The 20,475-nt window shown below is 29.9% G+C and overlaps 4 protein-coding genes across 5 annotated transcripts; 2 read left to right on the top strand and 2 right to left on the bottom strand.

The window, feature by feature from the left end:
* Nucleotides 1-632: 632 nt before the first annotated feature.
* LOC119681142 (F-box/SPRY domain-containing protein 1) lies at nt 633-2,549 on the top strand. Of its 2 annotated transcripts, XR_005252507.1 has the most exons (5): nt 633-1,275; nt 1,336-1,609; nt 1,665-1,755; nt 2,112-2,351; nt 2,418-2,549. XR_005252507.1 is itself a non-coding variant. In XM_038094243.1 (4 exons), the coding sequence occupies exons 1-4, from the start codon at nt 962-964 to the stop codon at nt 2,204-2,206; spliced, it is 774 nt and encodes a 257-aa protein (XP_037950171.1). In that variant the 5' UTR covers nt 633-961; the 3' UTR covers nt 2,207-2,549. The 2 variants fall into 2 exon arrangements, 1 of the variants encoding a protein (XP_037950171.1); XM_038094243.1 differs by having other exon boundaries at nt 2,112-2,549.
* Nucleotides 2,550-2,797: 248 nt separating this feature from the next.
* Nucleotides 2,798-3,836, bottom strand: LOC119681143 (COP9 signalosome complex subunit 9). Its single transcript, XM_038094244.1, has 2 exons — nt 3,641-3,836; nt 2,798-2,971 (listed from the first exon to the last, which is right to left on the bottom strand). The coding sequence occupies exons 1-2, from the start codon at nt 3,719-3,721 to the stop codon at nt 2,840-2,842; spliced, it is 213 nt and encodes a 70-aa protein (XP_037950172.1). The 5' UTR covers nt 3,722-3,836; the 3' UTR covers nt 2,798-2,839.
* A 1,472-nt stretch (nt 3,837-5,308) lies between these two features.
* On the top strand, nt 5,309-6,191 carry LOC119680226 (UPF0587 protein CG4646). Its single transcript, XM_038092937.1, has 2 exons — nt 5,309-5,688; nt 5,745-6,191. The coding sequence occupies exons 1-2, from the start codon at nt 5,436-5,438 to the stop codon at nt 5,981-5,983; spliced, it is 492 nt and encodes a 163-aa protein (XP_037948865.1). The 5' UTR covers nt 5,309-5,435; the 3' UTR covers nt 5,984-6,191.
* A 1,172-nt stretch (nt 6,192-7,363) lies between these two features.
* On the bottom strand, nt 7,364-15,362 carry LOC119673918 (sterol regulatory element-binding protein cleavage-activating protein; the record flags this gene model as incomplete). Its single annotated transcript, XM_038085034.1, is given in 8 exon segments — nt 7,364-8,201; nt 8,260-8,614; nt 8,685-8,878; nt 9,068-9,236; nt 9,309-10,129; nt 10,191-11,655; nt 14,696-14,870; nt 15,042-15,362. Coding segments are annotated over 8 exon segments (3,679 nt in total), but the record flags the coding sequence as incomplete, so codon positions are not given.
* Nucleotides 15,363-20,475: the final 5,113 nt, after the last annotated feature.

Genomic DNA, 20,475 nt, shown 5'->3' with positions numbered 1-20,475 from the left:
TTTGAGTTTTACTACAAGTAGATCGTGAAACAGACATAATATATACCATTTGTCACGACAAATGTTATTTCCCAGTAGGCGAAAGTATCGATGCATCATCGATACTGCATCGATACTTTAGAATCAATCATCGATGACACTACGATACCGAGTAAATGCATTTTTTATGCGTTGCATGTTATAGAAAAACTATCGATGGTTTATTGATACCTAGTTATACTTAAAACCAACATTGCGTTGGTGGTTTTATAATTGTGTAGTGAAATCAATATAATTTTGTAGGAGAATCATTATTGCTTTCTTTACCGCAAAGCAAAGAATCAAAAAATTCAAATAAAATCATTTATATTTGTGCAGAATATATGTAAATATATATATTTCATTATAATGTATATTTATTTTAAAATGGTAAATTAATATATATTATATGTATGTATAAATAAGGAGTACAAAGAATTATATATAAAAGAACACACAAAATTTTTACAAAATATTGAGGTAAAATACAGCACCCAAATATACTTCAAGTTGTTTGTACTATACGTTACGAATAGTATGTAAATAGTATTAGATTGGGTATATTTTGCAACACTGTACTGTGAAGTTAACTTGAAGTTAACGAAGCAATTGCGGTGCCAGGTTGTTTGACATTTTGTTATAATTTTTTGCCATTGCTGAAAGGTTATTGTTTTTACAGTCAACTGGTCTTAATAACTGTTTGCTTTAATATAAATTTTATGAAATTTAAAATGAAACTGTTAACATTAAGTAATGAATTCCAAAGAATAAATAACACTTAAGTATAGTGCAGCACGTTTGGTCAATTATTGAACTGAAGCACCACAACAATTACTCACCCCTACATCAGCGACGTCAGAGATTAAAAAAAAACATAAGTAAAGGGGGTAACAAGTAAAACTATTTTCACACAAATAACATAATATATTAAAGACAAGAAATCATGATTATGATGGATCCTGTTGAAGCTATGATAAATTATAATGTACTTGAAATAGTGTTTTCTTACTTGGAGTTGCGAGATTTAAGGAATTGTTCATTGGTGTGCAGAAATTGGTTCAATTTTTTAAACGATGAAAATAGTGATGTTTGGCGAACCCACTGTATCCGGAAATTACCAGAGGAAGCTTTAAAATCAGATTTACTAACATCAGTACCCACATATAAAATGAAACTACGCGCTTTTTATCATGCGTGGAACCCGAATGATTGCTCTAGAAATGTATATATAAAACCGAATGGATTTACTTTACATAGGTTTGAAATATATAATTTATTATTGTGCAATATATATTTATGTGATATTTTTCATAACAGAAATCCTGTTGCCCAAAGTACTGATGCAGCCCGTGGTAAAATTGGGTTCCGACAGGGACGACACACTTGGGAAGTTATCTGGGAAGGGCCACTAGGTACTGTTGCAGTTATTGGAATATCGACTAAAGAAGCAGCTTTGCAATGTCATGGATATGTTGCCCTATTGGGATCTGATGATCAAAGTTGGGGTTGGAATTTGGTAGAAAACCACTTGCTTCATAATGGAGATGCACAAGGCAGTTATCCGTTATTAAATAATGCACCCAAATATCAGGTATTAAAACGTTTATCTGGTTAATGTTTACAACTGAACTTATTATTGTTTAAAGGTTGGCGAACGGATACGTGTTATATTAGATTGTGATGATAATACGCTATCGTTTGAAAAAAATTATGAGTTTCTAGGTGTTGCATTTAGAGGTAAGTGTAACACAATTACATAAATAATACGAACAGATATGTAATTCTCACACAATTTGTAATTGTTAAATAAGAAACAGCTCTGAGCTATTAAAACAACGAAATTTCTTGATTAAACGAAATATGCCTAATTATAAATACGATTTACTGCTCTTATGTTTTTATTAGATAGTATACAGACATTTTAGTATATCTGTATAGAATCTGATATTGATCTTTTACTAATTTTTCAAGCACATTCGAAGTGCTTTTGGGAATTAATTGGGATAACTGTTGTGATAGCTTTAATTTTATTTGCTGAATGTTTAAATATGGAAACATTTAATGAAAAATAAACTAAATTTAATTTTTTACAGGCCTTCCTGATAAGAAGTTATATCCAACTATATCAGCTGTTTACGGAAACACGGAAGTATCCATGGTTTATCTTGGACCACCACTCGATGGATAAGTTTAACCAAAAAAATGTGGATAGTAATTTATTCTGATAATAAGACGTATATCTACAATCAATGATAGAAATGAAATTACCCACAAAATCGGAGCTACTAGCTCTTCCAATTTAACACCAGCTTTATCCAAATTAATCCTTTGAAGTATTATATAATAGTTCAAAATGCGCAAAATAATATTCATACAATTTTAATATATTTTTCATATAGTGATTTAAGTCAATCTTATGAGGACTAAAATGTTCTGTAATGGAATATGTGGCGCATCAATACTGTTTGGATTTAGCTTCACATTTTTTTTACACATTTAATACTCGTTTTTAAAACTAACAGTAACGTGCAAATATTTTTTAGAGATTGTTTCAAAGCATTTACATTTAAATTTTAACTTAATTTTTGTTTTTTCTTTTTGTAAAGGTGCTAGTCTAGTTTTTGTTAAGTTAGTTGTAAAGATAAGGCTTGTTTTATGTTTTGTGATATAATTAATGTTTAATTTTGTTAAGTTCCCCAATCCTAAATATTAAAATATATAATTTTTGTTCATTAACATAATACCAATCTAATAAATAAAAAATTACACATTTTAAACGTATTGGTTTCTTGATTTTTGGCTTTTATTACTAAAATCTTATTTATTTATTTCCATTCATGGGCAAAGTCACCTCACTGTCATCGAACAAATCTCCAAAATCATTATAGAAATCAGCGTGCACTTGCTTGTCGTTTGTTGCTATATCCATTAACATAACGGCTGCTGTGCCGGACTGAAAACATATTATTAAAATATATTACTAAATGTAATAACGTCAATACATATCTTTAAAGTTTAAATATAATTATTACTAATAAGTAATATGGGTTTGGCACAACTTCACCTGATCACATAAGACATACCACAAATCAGGATGAACAGACACTTTATTTGTGTTTAAAGCAATTAACATTACTTGTGTAAATAAAATATATGAATACAACAAAAAAAATTGTGCAGAAACAACTCTATATATCTTAACTTGGATTTACATTTAAAAGAAATATGTTCCTTGCCAAATTGAGGATATAGTGGACAACTGCGTCGACTGCGTAAAGTAATACGATTGTACACACACAATAATTAGGACGGGATCTATCTATTTAAATTCACTTTGTTTATTTTTATATATATAGCATGTACATTATTTAATAGCTGTAGGAAAATAAAAAATAATAGGTTTTTTGAATAGTAGTAAAACAATTTTTAATTTGTTTTTTAAATAATTGCATCTTCGGCTGACCAGCTGTTTGCTTTTAAAAAAATAGACCCTGTTAAAAAAATTGTAAGTCTTATCATAATTGACTACAAAAATCATATTAAATATAAAATAATAATTGTTGTTTTTAAATAAACAGACCTACAGAAATTTTTATAAAAATTATGTTTTTTATTGACTTACATCTTCCAGGTCTATAAACCCGCCCTCAGGGAACATTTCATCCGCAGCTACTGGTTTCATGTCCTTAATTGAAGAATCCATTGTTAAGATTTCTTAATTTAATTGGAGAATATTTGTTGACAGGCTCTTTTTAATGAAAATTTATAAGTAGCTGTTAAAAATTTTGTTTACTATGTTTTTAATAATCATTACTGAAAATAAAATAAACTTCAAAACAGTGTTGTAAACATGAAAAATATTTTTATGTAAGAAAATAGTAAATATATTAAAAAAAGTGTTTTTCAAAAAAAAAACTTGCATTTTCAATTTTAGAATTTTTTCTTTATTGTATTATAGTATTTTTGCACTGTCTCATTTAGGCACTTGTTCATTTATATTAATGAATGATTCACACTATAATGAGCTCATCTATGCAGCTGATAAAACTTTAATAAACTTCACTTAATAATATATTATACAAAAAAATTATACATATAATTGATATATTAAATAATTTATATACAGTTTATATACAGTATACCAATTACACATACAATTAATAAAAATAAAGATTTTATTAAATACTTACTTTCTCAGTGCCTTTGTTTGCAGCTCAGCTGTTGTTTGTTTACATTCTACATATAAAATTTATGACACATACTTCAAATTTTTCTAATTTCCCTTGTGGGAAATATATTTTTAAAGATTTCATCCGAAATTTTTCGCCTTAAATGAACTAATTTATTGATAATGAGCTATCCTCATTAGTTGCTATAATGAGCAAAACCTCCTAAATGAGAGAGTGTGAATGTGCTATTACTCTTTAAATTTATGAGAGTAATATCATAGTACAGCAGCTTATATTTATTTCTTAATAATGATGTAGAACATTTGACATTTAAGTTTGCAAACGATTTTCGAATTACACAAATCGTCGAGTAGTAGAAGCAGTGATAATAAAGGTATTTATCGAAAACTACTTTACTTTGTTATTTTTATTAAACGATTTTACTTTAATTATGTTTTACTTGCAAAGTATATGAACAGTTTTCATATATAAATGAATGTTGTTATTCTTTGCTTTATAGGAACACAGTATAATACTAGTATGAGTGTAACTATTATATTAATTTTAAGGGTTATATTACGTAGACGATTAAATTACCGTTGTTGTTGCTTTCAATGTAATTTAAAAAAACTGAAGGGTACGCAGGGTAAGGTATTTTTCAAATAAATGTAACTACATGAAAAGAAGCCGCGGCTGTGGTTGCAAAGATAAAATGTGCTCTTAAAAATGGATATCATATTTCTATCTATCAATATGGTGAATTACTTTTGCTTTTTCTCTATGTTCGCTTAAACTTATTTATTATATTAAATTTATTTATATATGAAATAACGGCGCTTTAACAAATAAGTTAAATATTCTTAATTAAAATTTACAACAGCGACAGCTGCAGTAGCATATTTTGTTGCTTTTAAACTTATTTATCATCTGACTATGAATAAAAGTTCTAGAAAAATTGACAGTTTTGTTTTGTATTTATTTTCACAATAAACATAACTTATTACCGGCACCATACTGATAAGATTACAGATGTTTTGACGTGTACTTACTTCAGCTTTGCTTAATTTAATAATAAGTGAGATAAACAAAATTTAATTTTGTATAAATAGACACATTCAAAACCGATGATATATTAAAGTTAAAGCGTTATTTGATTACAGTGAAACATAGTGAATAGTACAGAATCAGAAGAAGAAGAACATAGGGAGACTTTGGTGAATATTTAATAAACATACATTAGAAACAAAAATGGTGCGAGTTGGCCTACAAGTATCTGCAAATCTTGAAAATATCGATGAGTTACAGACGAATCATCCAAATTATGCTTTTTTTGTAAAAGTGAAATGCTCCAATTGCGGAGAGGTATCAGAGAAATGGCATGACATCACTGAAGCCGAGCGTACTCAAGAAGACTCCCGGAACCCTGAAGGTTTTAATTTCTACATTAAATGTAAATTGTGTAGTCGTGGAAATTCAATTGATATTGTGGAAAAGTCTAATGGTAGTTAAAATTAGTTTGTTAAGCATTTTCATTTAATAATTTTAGATTTTATTAAGCAACTTACACTCAAGATGATTCTGGCACGTTTAAAACCATTGTAGTTTTTGATTGCCGAGGCGTGGAACCGATTGAATTTTCACCAAGATCCGGATGGATTGTTCGTGCTGCAGACAATGGTCAGCAGTTTGAAGATGTTGATCTTTCCGAAGATGACTGGGTAGAATACGATCAAAAAAATAAGAACTCGATCGGAGTTTATGAATTTGCTTCAAAATTTATTAAATTGAAGAAATAGTTATGTTGCTTCAAAACAGAAATGCTGAGTTTGTTTCAGTGTCTAAGATATTGCATTTTGTTGTTTTAAAATCAAGACGCCATATGTTACTGACCGAATAATGCTTTTCAAAGTAAGTTCACTTAACTAGCATCAGTGTATTGATTTTGGTCGAAATCTATATATGTTCAGCATATTGTGTAAATAAATTTTGAATATTTTGTACATAAATTGGTTTTTTGAATAATGGTTACTTTTAATTAACTCTAAAATTTACTATATACCTAATAGAAGTCAAAGAAAAATCTCAATGTTATTGTTGATGTTTTAAGCCTTGTTCTAGAACTTACAGGACAAACCCTATGGGGACAAACTACTTGAGAGGATTAAGCTGCATTCGGTCGTTTTACACAAGTGTATTTTATTTATACTTGAAATTGCATAGCCATTTCTGAATATATAAATTTAATATAGACTATAGATCAACAAATATTTAAAAAAAACTATATATTGTGTTATAAAGTAATAAGTTACTGAAGTGGTTAGGTTTAGTGAGATTTTGTCAATAAAAAAAATTAATAAATGGTTTGGTTTTTTTTTTTGTGGTGCAAATCCAAAAATTTTTTTGGTGCTTAGTTTGATTAAAAAGTCGAAGCTTACCGTTCTGAATCGGTTCTCAGTCCTAATTTATATTCTTATACGATATAAAAAAACTAATATTTACTTCACATTACACAAGTTAATGTTCATTAACTGTTTAACTTGTCGTTTTCAAACTCTCTTACATCTCTCTAGCACGATTAGGTAAAAATAAGCCCATAACATTTTTGTTTAGTGCTCAGTGCTAGTATAGTAGACTTCAGGGTGCACTTCAGATTTCTTCTGTAAGAACCGTGAAGCCTGTAGTGTGATGGTGATTTCCTATAAAGATTTTAATCACTGTATTGTGTTGTAACACTGTATCGCCAAAAGGCGTGATGATATATGTATAATATTATATTATATACCTCAGCGCAAAGAACTAAGTGGTTTAAATATCACATAATCATATTCTACTAAAGTAACTTGATGTAGATTTAACTAAATTATTTTTAAATCTATTTGTCATAATTGTTAATTGATATTATCATGATAATTAATTACACATATATTCATTATCACACTCGACGTAAATACAATTTATTTATTTTAAATTTAATATTGGTATTATTCAAAGAACCAGCAAAATATTTGATAATGAAATATATTTTATTTTAACTTTCTGAATGGTTGTTCCTTGTAAGGGAGATTTTAATATGTAATACATACAAATTGCTTATTGACAATACAATAAACACTTTTAAAAATACATATATATTTAAAAAAATAATTTTAATATTTTTGATATACATTTTATGCCAAACATTTAGTATGATTTACTCAATTTAACAAGTATATGGACTTAACATATTTTTAACAATATAAAAAGAGATGAATTAACCAAGTTAATTATATTTTAAAATGTAACACTTTAAAATTGACATCACTGGGTACGTTCAAAATTATTTTTAATAAATCTGATTCCCACATAATGTTTATTTTCTTTAAGCTAAGCGTTATAATACGAAATAAAGCGTATCAGATGTTATTATATTTGGAAAAGCAAATATTTAAGAAGTGGTAAATAGTAAAATAATTTTTTTAATGTAAAAAGTTATTACTTAAAATAAGGTTTACAAAGGTTAAAGCTAGTGGTTGAGAAAAAATATATGCATTACACCAAACTAGTAACCGCAAATATATCATTCACAATCATATATTTTTTACTAAACTACCGTGAAGATTAGTAACTTACGATTTAATTAAATTATAGTTATAACTTAATTACATCAATAAAAATAAAGTTTTCTGAACACGTAAGTCTTGCGTTAATTGATCATTCATAAAAATGTATTTTACACTAAAAAGTCTTAAGATAGCATATTCTGAAGATTAATAAACTACTTAAATTCAATGTCAGTTTTGGATAGTGATTAAAATTATTATTTATAAAACTTTATAAAACTAATTAGTCATAAATGTTAATTGTTTTTATCAGTCACAATGGGAAAACGAACGACTCTAATCTCGTTACCGTAGTCACAGACTACAGAATCATAAGCTAGCATCATAATTTTTGGGCATAGTTGCTGATTTGAACAGTCTAATTTGACTTCTCTTGCTGGTTCACCTGTACGTACATCCCAGACTATGAGTGATCCTGCAATTACGTCAAAAATGTTAAATTCAATCAAAGAATATATATCCAGTGTGCTTACCCAATTTGCTAGTGACTAATAGTGAAGGTGTAAGCATTAGTAAACTAGAATATGCATTCGATATATTTATTGTGGTTAATAGATTTCCTTGAAATCTTTCCCACACACATATCCGCTCGTCTGTACCAAGCGATATAACATAACTTGGTGCGCATGCAAGGCAGCAAACAGCTCCATCATGCGCTTGTATATTATACATGCAGGCACCTGTGAATAGGTCCCACACGCAAAGTTGACCATCTTGAGAACCGGATCCACCGGTGCCAGATTGCCAACGATCTACAAAAAGGCACGTTATTGGCCCACAATGACCATGTAGAGTATACTCCATATCGCAATTATTCAGACTATATACCTGAAAATCGTAGTCAATATTAAATTAAATTTAACATACTGTTACTATTAAATAAATTCTAAATTCTTACTTTTAATGTATGATCCTGGCTACCGGTAAATATCATACCATTCACTATTTCCATACATGTTATGGGTTGCTGATGCGCTAAACGTACTCCTTCCAGTGTACACTTCATTTCTTCTTTAGTTGTTTTTTGTGCATCTATGTTACGTTGCTGTTGCATTAGTCCAATACTGCCAGTGGATCCTGTACGAATATGAGCTTAAAGTAAACAAAACAAAAAAAAAACAAATTGAAAATTTAATATAAAAACTATTAAAAGTGATTTAACTATATACTAAATAGCATTTGATAATTTAAAATAGAAATAATCTATATATAAATCAATATATATTGGTAACATTCTTTCGAGTTGATGTTCTATTTTGGTTTTTTCTTCTTAATACTTACTTCTTCTATATGCTGATGTGAATCCCCAATCAATCTGTTTTCCTTTATAATACGTTTCTAAGCGGTAAAAATCCAAACGACCGCATAAGCGTGCTACTATTAATCGATCACCATTTATGTGTATATGAGTAACGCCTTGATTTCGTTTTGAATCTTCATGGTAAACACACTGTAAGCCATTTTTAATATAAAAAAATGTATTCATTCAATTAAATTAATGTATTACAAAGACTTTGATTACCTTCAAAAGACCAGCTGGTGTTTCCCAAAGTTCTATACGTCCATTAGCACAACCAACCGCAATTAAATTGTCAAAATAATCCAAACACCAAATCGGTGAGGGACTAAGTTTGCGTACCAATACTTGACCATCCTCTCGATGTGTTGCAATTTGCATATCTGATCTGTTAATTGTGGTTAAGTTTTCTCCACTTCGTGCATCCCATATCTTGATTTGTCCCTTAAGACAGCAACTAATAATATTAGAGCCATCGGATACAAGACACTCAATGCGATGTTTGTGTCCTATAATTTGTATAGGTTTACCTTCGAGTATCTGTTCCGTTTTCTGCACGAATTCCGAAGACTCATTCCAACTTGACCGCCACTCTGCATAGTTACGTGTGCAGATACAACGGTAAAAAACTACCATGGTATAGCAAAGTACAAATATACTTATGCAACACAGCATAATTGCGAAAAATATTTCCATAGGGCTTTTAGGAAACAACGGAGTGCCACCAGGTGTGACCATTGGAGACTCGCGATTTTCATCATCATTAAAGTCCAGAGGATCTAAAGCAGCTGCTAAAGCTTTCCATTGAAAGTTTTGTACTAATTTCTCATCAGGATTTCGTATAATGATTGCTGCTTCTGGTTTTATAGCATGTGAAAGTTTAATTGTAGGTAATATTGTAACATAGCGACCACTCAATGATATATTGTATTGTTTCATAATTGTGGACCAATGAAAATTTGAGAGAAAATAATTAAGCTCAAAATCAGGATAAAGCAATCGTTTCATTTCGGCTTCCGTTTCATTTATTTGACCATTATCTGAACCTTAAGTGAAAAGAAAAAATTACTATCTAATTAGTGATAAATATATATCATCAATATTTACCATCATGTGCAGCATATTGTGGTCCACCAAATACACTGCCAAATCGGTCGTGATCATAAGCATTAGTGTGTAACCCGCCATTTGACGAGGAGCCAGCGGCTGAATGTATAGCGTGTTGCACATTAGAAAAAAAACTAGACACTGCACCTCGACCAGCCTCCATATGACGATGTAAGTCGTCAGCTGCGAAAGTAGTGCGATTTGTATCCACAACAAAAAGATTTTCCAAGTATCCTGAATTGTAAACTATAGAACAAATCCATACGCTCATCCAAACCATAAAAGCGCGCTGGAAGAATCGAGTACGTGCCCAGAAATTAACCAATCTTAAACGTTTAGGTATACGATCTTGAGATGTATTAGCATTTAGTGCTATAGAAGCACGTTTTGTCATCTCATTATTAACGCCATGAGAATTTAAATCTGCAAATGACAATTTCGGATGCGATTGTGAGCGATGAAAGACTGGTGGTCCATTGAAAAGCGGAGGTGAATAACTACCGTTTAAAGAGTTTGCACCAGTAGAGGGTGACGATGTACCAAAGAAACGAAACTCCGTTCGGCCATTACGAGTTAAATTATTATAGCCATTACTATTACTTGTGGTTGTTGTATAGCTCAGCATCATTTTAGGGAGTTGCTTAGCTTCAATTGTGTATTCCGTACGTTTGATGTTCATTGCCAATATAGTTGAGAACAACAGCATTTGCAACATAAAATCCGAAAGCAAACCCACAATAGCAAAAACGCAAAACTCTTGAATGACAGGCACGAATGTTGCTAAACCAATCGTGAGAATAGTTATTTCTGTCATAAGAGTTTTTGAAATATGCCAACCTTCTTTGCTCAGTGCTTGTGCCACTCGTATCTTAACATCAAATGTTTCATCAGTTGACACAACGCTCTTGGTTATGACTAAACAATTTTCCAAACCCACCAAAACAACCAGGTATGGAAATATGTCTTTTGATTGCAGACTTATAGTCAAACCAAAAAAGAAGCATAAACCGAGAGACATTACAAGACTACCCAAAACGGTTACTACTGAGCAAAGAGCAAGCACCATCCGAGAGCGTATCACATCGATTTTGCGTACCGAAAAATAAATATAAGTGAAGAGTAATACAAACGCTATAGAGAGCGGTAAAAATTCTCGTATTTTAAATTCTCCGGGATAGAAAATATATGTAATGGAAGATTTCTCTTCACGTTGGTGTTGGTGCGCCGACGAATGCTGCTCACTATTGCTATTTGTTGTCGATGATACAATTGGTGGGGGATACCGATGCAATAACGTATCTTTCAGGCTTTTTAGATACTCCTTATCATTTTGTTTTAGAATCAACGTGATTGCATATTGAATTATACGTGATCGCGATCTGAGGGGATAACGTTTAAAACCTGTATCTTGCATTGGAAGTCCAAGCAACATTTCCGCTGTGGAAACCTTTGTTTTTTGTAAATTCTACAAAATAAAGATATATACAATTTTGTAATAGAGTAGAAAAAAAATGCTTTTGAAAAGCTATATATATATATATAAGACAATCACTAAAAAATAACGACAAAAGCGCGTTTTGACAACATAAACATAAACAATTGGTTGGTTTTTTGATTTATGAATACGTTAATTATATTTTACACATATATGAACTATTAGAAATAATAATAAATACATCCGGGTCCACAGCATTTATTTAAGTATTAGTGATCGTTAATATAGATGGATGTATGTATATTGTATTAATAATCTGCACAAGTTGACTTGAAAGGTCGCTTATTAGTAAGACTAAGAAATCGAGCTGTTTATCTCACCTAACCTACGATATAACAGACTATAACAGATTAATGATGCCTCTTTAAACTTTTGCAGAGTAAAGATTGAGAGCGAGATTTCACGTTACTGAACACGTAGTTTGCACTTTGCACTTGTAATCAGTGACTGATAACATAGATAAGCGCTTTAGGTTAAAATATTTTTAGGAAATAAATATAAACAAAAAATTATTAAAGTTCAAGTTTAATAATGATAAGAAAATTAAAAATCTTTTGATAATTTATAGCAATTCAATAATAACATTTACAAAAATTTATTATCAGACTATTTGAATAAATGACTAAATGAGTAACTACTAACTGCTGAAAACTGATTGACTAAAGTAAAAATCCATTAAAATGGTAAAAAGTGTGAATTAAACAATTTGTTCCAGCTACAGTGGATTGTTAAGTTTTTATTGTTTCAAATAAAAACACATTTTAATGTCCATGAAATGAATTATAAAAATATTAAGTTTATTTTAATTAAATTGAAAATGTGACGAAAAACTGTTTTATACGGTTTAGAAATTAAAGACATTGAGTTTTTAAATGGAGACCTAATCGTCACCTGCTCAGTATTTCAGATGGGAATAGGAATGTCCGGCATAGTATTTTTACCATGTCCAGATGAATACAGATACTCGCTACAGATAGATGCACCTTGAAGTGGTGGTAACGCAGGCCATGGTGCAGACCATGGTCTGTTCTACAGAAATGGAATGCCATAATATATTTGTAAAGACGATCGAGCTATTTAGGTTGTGAGTTTTATTTTATTTCAAAGTACAGAACATCACTTTGCAAGTCGCCAACTCAGCCTAAATTAAATGGGCTATGTTAGGTGAATGAACATAATAAAGAAACGATTTTTATAATTGTATGTTCACAAATTCTTTTTTTTATAGAATGAAATTATGATTGTAACATTCTTAGTTAAAAAAACAGTCATTTCATGAAACGATACACACCTATGTATATTTGTTGTTTCAATAAAGTTTATTCCCAGAAAAGATGAAAATTATTGTTTAGAATTTTTTTGATTTCTTCGATTCAAGTCCTGTGTTCTGAATATGTTTCTACACCTATATGTTTCTATGATAGGAAGTTAATCAGTGATACTAATGTTTCGTATAATATATACATTTTTATCATTCTGTCAAAAACAAGGCATTAAGTCAAATTAAGTCATTCATTAGAATACTGAAACTGATTTTCGTTTAAAAAATGTGGTTGTAGCTATTTGTGTGGTGTTTTGGTATAATTAACCATCCATGGACTTCTGATATATTGACAATAATTAAAGTTAAGATATTTATTTATGAGATCAACGCTACTAAATGGTTTATTAAATTTTAAACCATAGAACACACGAACTAATGGTAATTACTAACTCAGAGGTTACTCAGAGTATAAACTCTATTAAATTATAAATAGAAACATAGAAACATGATTCATTTGCATTTATTTCTTATGTTTTTTTATTTCTATTACGATTATAATTGACTTTTATTGAAATATAGTTATATATTAATTCTATCACAGTAAGTTTTACTTGACATAAAATAACACAAAGATAAAATTGATCTGGCTGGTTCTAAGCCACAACTAAATCTATTGGTCCGTAGAGATATTAGATGAAGGAACAGCTATTTATTAATTTGTAGTAGAAATAAGTTGCGAGTCTGGTGTTTGTTTGAAATTCTGTTCCATACATGTTCTTTGATATTACAAATTATGGAATACATATACATTTTAGAAGTGTCCAGGAAGACGTGGAACATAAACTTAAAATATTTAAATAACCCCAACTAATTTAATTAAATCCTTAATTAATTTTAATATTAGAAATCTCTATATACAGATATTTTCCACATATACTTTTTCATTTTTAATTCGGGTTTTTTGTGCAGTTAGTTAGCACTTTTTATTTTTTAATCTAATTTGTTTCTTGTTCTTTTTATGCTATTAACTGGCACTTGATTAATTAAGCTATACTGAGCACTGATTGCTTGCGTAAGTGAAGTGGTGGGGTTTACTTTATAATTGACATGAATTCAATTTAGTACTACATATGAGTTAAGTACAATATGTTAAGAATTTTCTATTATTATAAACTTGAATACTCATTTAATTTGTTGCACCATTTATAAGAAGTAATCGAATAATATATTTTAAGCTAGTACTCTTTAAATTATTATTAGAATTTATAGAACTAAAATTAAGAGCCACAATGTATTTATTAAAGCAATCCCATAATCTTCATTTTCTAGAATGTGTTTTATGATACTATAATCTATATTGACTAAGGTCAGGTTCGATTTATAAAAGCAACATTTTGCATCAATTAAATGAACGAATATATCAGAAAATCACAACGTAATTGCTTTTACAATTGAAAATCGCAGTACTTTATATATATATGTATACATATATATTGTATTACTCTTTACATAACATCAACGCAACTGCTTAAGTGCTATGTCAAATAAAAATATAAACAAGACTTTTGAAGAAAATAATGATCTTGGCTGGAACAAATACTGACATCATCGCACATCGCACATCGCACATATGAAGCATGATTTACGTTATTTGCAATGCACTACAAAGATTGCGATGCAGTATTAAATACATACAGATATTGTAAATAAGTTATATGGTATGGTAGGTATATTTATATATCTTACATGATATTGGAATATTGTATTCAATATGTTGGTGTCCCTGGTGAAATTGTGGACATTCTGTCCCCAAATGTTCGCTGGCGACAACACCAAGCAATTATACTCCGGAAATATTTGCTCATTCTGCACGCGTTTAACATTGTCGACATGTAAGCAAATTTTGTCAAGTGTACGTTTGCTGTAATTGAAATAAATTAAATGTTCATTAAAGATTATAAAAATACTTAAAAGAGTAATAACGAGATTACAATAAACGTACAAGTGGGCACATACTAATATAATGGGCTTAGGCTTAATAGATTATTTAAAATGTTGTAAGGAATACAATAACTTTTTTAAAAAGACTTACTTTTCTTCGCTTTCGTGATTTCGTACAATTTCAAGCAAACGAAAAACCTCGTAGAGTGGCGCACGAAACGCATCCATCAAATGCATATCTTCGGTCCACGGTAATACACTGGAACGTAGAGTTATCTGTTGGACGTATAGCATTGGCGAACTTTGCGTCCACGGCAAGGGTGGATCATAGCTAACATTGTTCACATTGAAAATATTTTTGACTACTGAAAAGTTTTTGTCACCTTCTCCAAAGAGCGAATATTTACCTTCAAAAGGTAATACGATTTTCGTTGGTATTGTGCCCGGTAATGGTATATTTATGAGGGGATAACTGAAATAGTGAAAAGTATATATTAAATGATATATGTTTTATATTTATATATATATAGAAAAAAAAAACAAATTTAATTTGTTTCAAGTTATTTTTGGGTTGATTAAATTGGTTCAAGATTTGACTGATTGTGGTGCATTTTTATTAAATATTGTTGGATGAACCAGTAAAAAAAAGGGGGTATTTTTTCAATAAAAAAATTTAATATTAAATTTAGTGAACACTTGAGCCGACCGTACAGCTGTTTCCACATACTTCGTCCCTTTTCTCCCTTAACCATTCTTTGTTCAAAAATAGGTTTCCTGTTATAGGAAATAAAAATTTGTTATTATTAATAGGAAAGATGTCATATTATTGGATCCAAAATACATTTTTGGTAAAAATAATTTTTTTTTTATTCTAGGGAAAAAAATCGATTTTATTTAAAGTTTTTAATTTAAAATCTATTATATCGTATATATATACAATATAATAACAAAATTTTAGATATGCCTATAGTTAAAAGTCTCAAACTACTATATTCGACTGATTTTGATGCAAGTTTTATGAAATCTGAACTAATTTTTTAGTTAAATATTTTGATCCGTCATTCTACTGCAGTACCTCACAAGGCACAAGCCATACACCAACAGTTGTTCATATTCATGTACATGTTTGTGAATAGTAAGCAAAGGAATAAATTTCGAATAGAATGCCTATGTCTAAAAGAGAGTGTTGGGCATGTTTAAGTAAACTGAAGCGAATAAAAGTGGGTTGTTAGGTTTGTGGCTTATTAAACATTTCTATTATTTACACAGAAATACAGTTAAGTGAACATAATAGACATTATGCTGCTAAAAGTAAATGTGAAATTGATATTGGATCATTTATGTTTTATTTAAAGTGTAAGTATATTATTTCAAAGATAATTAAACAAATTGTAGACGAGCTAGCCACACGGAACACCTAAACAATCTGGGCATATCGTTGACATCATGCAACCTGTCACTGAGTTGTTCCTGTGCCGAAGTCGCTCCAATAAAAAAAAATGAAACTCTCTTAATGAGATGCCCCGTAGAGATATCAGTCTTGTAGTAGGTTTACTTATAGGTCATGGTATTTTAGGTAACCACGCTAGGAGACTAAATCACCCTTTTAACCATACCTGTCGCAGTTGTGGTGAGCACGATGAAAGTGCCTCTCATCTGTTCTGTTTTTGTCCGGCATATGCGCGACGCCACCATAATACTTTAGGGGTTTCTTTCTTTCTTTTTTGAGACCTCCGTCTGAATAGCTTTGTCAAAGGTTTGACCTAAGTGGATACCTTGGAATCGCCGGTATAACCTGACCTAACCTAATTAAACAGTTTGCATTTTGAATGAAAAGATTTTACGGTTAAGATTTGAAGAAGTAGGATATTTCCTCTTGTTTTTCATGAAAAAAGAAATCAAGCTTATTCTTTTTCGTCAACTCGATAACCACGTGGAGAATACGTAGAGTAAACTAAACTTAAAATGAATCACAACATTATCGTTTGACTTACTACTGGAATAATCTGTGATATTTTAGGAACTACAATTTTGAGTGATTAAGAGAAACTAATTTTAATTTTTTTATACTAAAATAAACTACATACTATAAAAAGTGAAATTCCCCAAGTTTAAGTATAAAGAAATCAAAGTATAATTATTTGTATCTATATGTGTGTTTCCTATAAGTTAGCAACATGAAAGTGTGTAACATATGTTTGGTGTTATCGCACCTGTCAGTATGTTGCTTATCGGAGAGCTGCTGTGCTATGACCAGACAGATTAAAACTGTTGGCATTGAAAAATACAGTATATATGTATATAAAAAAACCTGAACACGTACTTTTTAAAAACTACATTATATTCTTCAATTTAATTGTGTGTGTGTGTGATTTCTACTCAATCAAATCAAACATATGCATTAATAATACGGAACGATAGACAATTATAAACAGTAGTCACAATTAGATACTCATTGTCACCTATGTTTTAGCTCAATGCACTCTGAAAAATAGTATATATTGTGCAAATTTATATAGAGTCACTTAGAGATTCTCGTCGTAAATTCTGCAATACGTTTAGAACACCATGTAGAACGCTTTTTAATCGCAGCTATTGACCGGCATATATGAACCCAGCGCAAATGGAAATAGGCATTGTCAGATAGTGGAGACTGATAATACTTATACTTTGAAGGAAATGCTTCGCACGGGAACGACGTTGCTAGACTTCACATTTGCAATTGTTGGGCTGCAATTGTAAATAAATCTAAGCGAATCGCTATTATTTGTATTTGTATTTGTATTTGTTTCACTATTATGTCAATACTATACTTTGAATAAATATTCAATGTTTACCTTACACAAATCAGATTAATGGAATTTTCAATAGAATTTTGAATTCGAAATATTACAGCGTTTTATGTGTGTGATTGCCAATTAAATACGTATTATAATCAAACTATTTATATATGTAGTAAGTAATAAAGTTAATTTGTACAGCATTTTAAAATATTTCTTATTTCAATTGATAAATTTTAATAAAAACAGGGCTACTTGCTGTAATTGATAATATCCGTACATTTTTTACTTTCAATATTTATCTATCAAGCAAGTTTCAACAAGTAAATATAAGATTTTAGCAAAAACTACACATAAGAAATATAAGAATTTAGATTATATTAGTAAGGTTAGGTAAGGTTAAGTAGGCGTGTGCGGATATAACTATCAGCACTTCCACTCGGAGACATCAATTGCACATTGTGATGCCTTTACAATTGCCTGGGAGAGCAAATATTAGTAAAGTATAACAGAGACTTTGATTTAGTGTTGTAACGGATGTCTACAACTGCATCCACAAATATGGTTTCCTCGTACATGATAATATGTCCAAACAATCCTCAAAAATGATACGAATTGATTCGTGAGACCCAGTAATTTCAACGGCTGCCTCTCTTAGACTTGAGCAAATATTTTTAAATACCATTACCTTTACTCAAGCGATGTTTCACTGGACAAATCTTTCACTACATTATGACCGCTTTTAAATCCATTGTACCACTTATACTCAAGCGCTTTCGGTGACGTCCGAAAGTCCACCGTAAACGTTCAGAAACATTTTTGCGCTTCTGAATACAATATTACGATATTCTATTACAAATCAATATATTTAATTTATATAATTCATTTGTACCTACGCATTCACATCCGCTGAAACTTGCTTATGGGTAAATTAACATTAAATTAATTCGATTTAATAATGTATTGCGATTAAAAGTAGTTTAGTGTTTAAAAAAAATTGTTTCTTTATTAAATTGTCATTATTTGATTGAGTCGAACGTAGATTAATTATAGAGTACATATGTAAATTATTTTGCCATTTAATTGATTCGATTTATTTTACTGTGTAGCCTACAGTAAATTAAATTATTCGCATTAAAAAAATAAAATAGTTTCGTGTTTACACTTAAATATTGTAAAATGCAAACTTTTGATAGTGTTAATAATTAAATAATATGTAATAACCTTTTTTTCATCAAATAATAGATTTAGATATCAAAAAGTTGAGAAAGTAAACGAAAATAAACTTAAGTTCAGTGACGTTGACATATTTGCCTTTCCGGTAATCTAAGAAAAGCAATTGCTTATTTTATACACCATATTTCCCTTGAATCATTTGAATCATACTTTAAAGACATAGATTTAGTTTATTTTTAATGTTAATATTTAGTTGCCGAGTAACATTACGAAAGATCAGCATTGTAGACGATATTGGAATCGTATAAATGAACAGATAAATGAGAGATCATGCTAAATGATTTAACGATGTTATAAAAATTTAATTACTTTAATTAATTATAAGGATACCTAATCTTGTCGCTTATAAATGACTTAACAAACACTTAACACTTAACAAATTTTAAAGAGAATGTGAAGACTGAAAGTATCGCCTATGTAGATGGTTAGCATGGAAGGCTATACTATAGTTTTATACACAAGTCAATGTACTAGTTGTTTAGATATAAGTCATAAGTCATTGGAAAATTAAGCTGTGTTATACAAAGTAACATTGAAAGCTACTCGTATATAGATTTACGGCACAGAACTATGAGGAACGACTAGCAACTTAAATATGGAGATCTTGCAAAAATAAATTAACTTTCTATATTCCATGTGTAAATAAAAAAATTCAATAACTTAGTAAGAATCATCGAAAAAATAAAATAATCTTACTAATATACTTGCTATTTGCTATTAGATACTACATGTAAAAGATAAAAATTAATTAGAATCCGCATTCTAGACAGGCTCTATCATAATAAAAACGATTTGCACGCTAACATATATAAAATAAGATCGATGTGTTTATCTTCAATTATGTAGATATTTAGGTATTATAGAAATGTAACTATAAAATTAAAAGTATAAACTAACTAGTATAACTAACTATTGTGAAATCAAATTTCTATTTATATGTATACTTTTTATAGTATTACTTCTGTTTACTATTTATTAATATTAATAGATTTCAATTTGATTGAATAAGGAGATATACGATGATATATACATTAAGACTGAAAAGTTTTCGGAAATTCTCATTTAAAATTCGCGCGCTGTATATTTTTCGATATTTTAAGTTTATGTAGTTTGGCAGCACTGTCCTTAATTACTATGCCAAAAATGAGCTCGATCTGTCAGACAGTTCGTTTACGGCAGCTGTTGAAACCAGTTCCCCTCAGTAGTGCGTTGCGAAATGTCTTCGACGGTCGTACGACCGTCCTGGAAGGCTTTGTACCACTCATAAACTTGAGTTTTCGATAAAACTGATTCCCCATAAGCCTTTTGTAGCATTCGCAACGATTCTGCACACGAAATTTCGTTCGAAACACAAAATTTGATGCAAACTCTTTGTTCAATATTTTTTTCCATTGTTTTTTTCGCAACGCCCTACTGAGGTGAACTGGTTTCAACAGCTGCCGTAAACGAACTGTCTGACAGATCGCGCTCATTTTTGGCATAGTAATTAAGGACAGTGCTGCCAAACTACATAAACTTAAAATATCGGAAAATATACAGCGCGCGAATTTTAAATGAGAATTTCCGAAA

Source organism: Teleopsis dalmanni, chromosome 2 (assembly GCF_002237135.1).
Source record: "Teleopsis dalmanni isolate 2A chromosome 2, ASM223713v2, whole genome shotgun sequence".
Lineage (NCBI taxonomy): Eukaryota > Metazoa > Arthropoda > Insecta > Diptera > Diopsidae > Teleopsis > Teleopsis dalmanni.
Note: the sequence above shows the minus strand (reverse complement) of the source record. Positions and strands in the feature narration are given on the sequence as shown.

Coding starts and splice junctions, on each gene's coding strand:
- LOC119681143 (XM_038094244.1), bottom strand. CDS start 3,721: ATGGATTCTTCAATTAAGGACATGAAACCAGTAGCTGCGGATGAAATG. Junction 2,972..3,640: donor GGTTTATAGACCTGGAAGAT/GTAAGTCAATAA, acceptor ATATGTTTTCAG/TCCGGCACAGCAGCCGTTAT.
- LOC119680226 (XM_038092937.1), top strand. CDS start 5,436: ATGGTGCGAGTTGGCCTACAAGTATCTGCAAATCTTGAAAATATCGAT. Junction 5,689..5,744: donor TATTGTGGAAAAGTCTAATG/GTAGTTAAAATT, acceptor GATTTTATTAAG/CAACTTACACTCAAGATGAT.
- LOC119681142 (XM_038094243.1), top strand. CDS start 962: ATGATTATGATGGATCCTGTTGAAGCTATGATAAATTATAATGTACTT. Junction 1,276..1,335: donor AATGGATTTACTTTACATAG/GTTTGAAATATA, acceptor TTTTCATAACAG/AAATCCTGTTGCCCAAAGTA. Junction 1,610..1,664: donor ATAATGCACCCAAATATCAG/GTATTAAAACGT, acceptor TATTGTTTAAAG/GTTGGCGAACGGATACGTGT.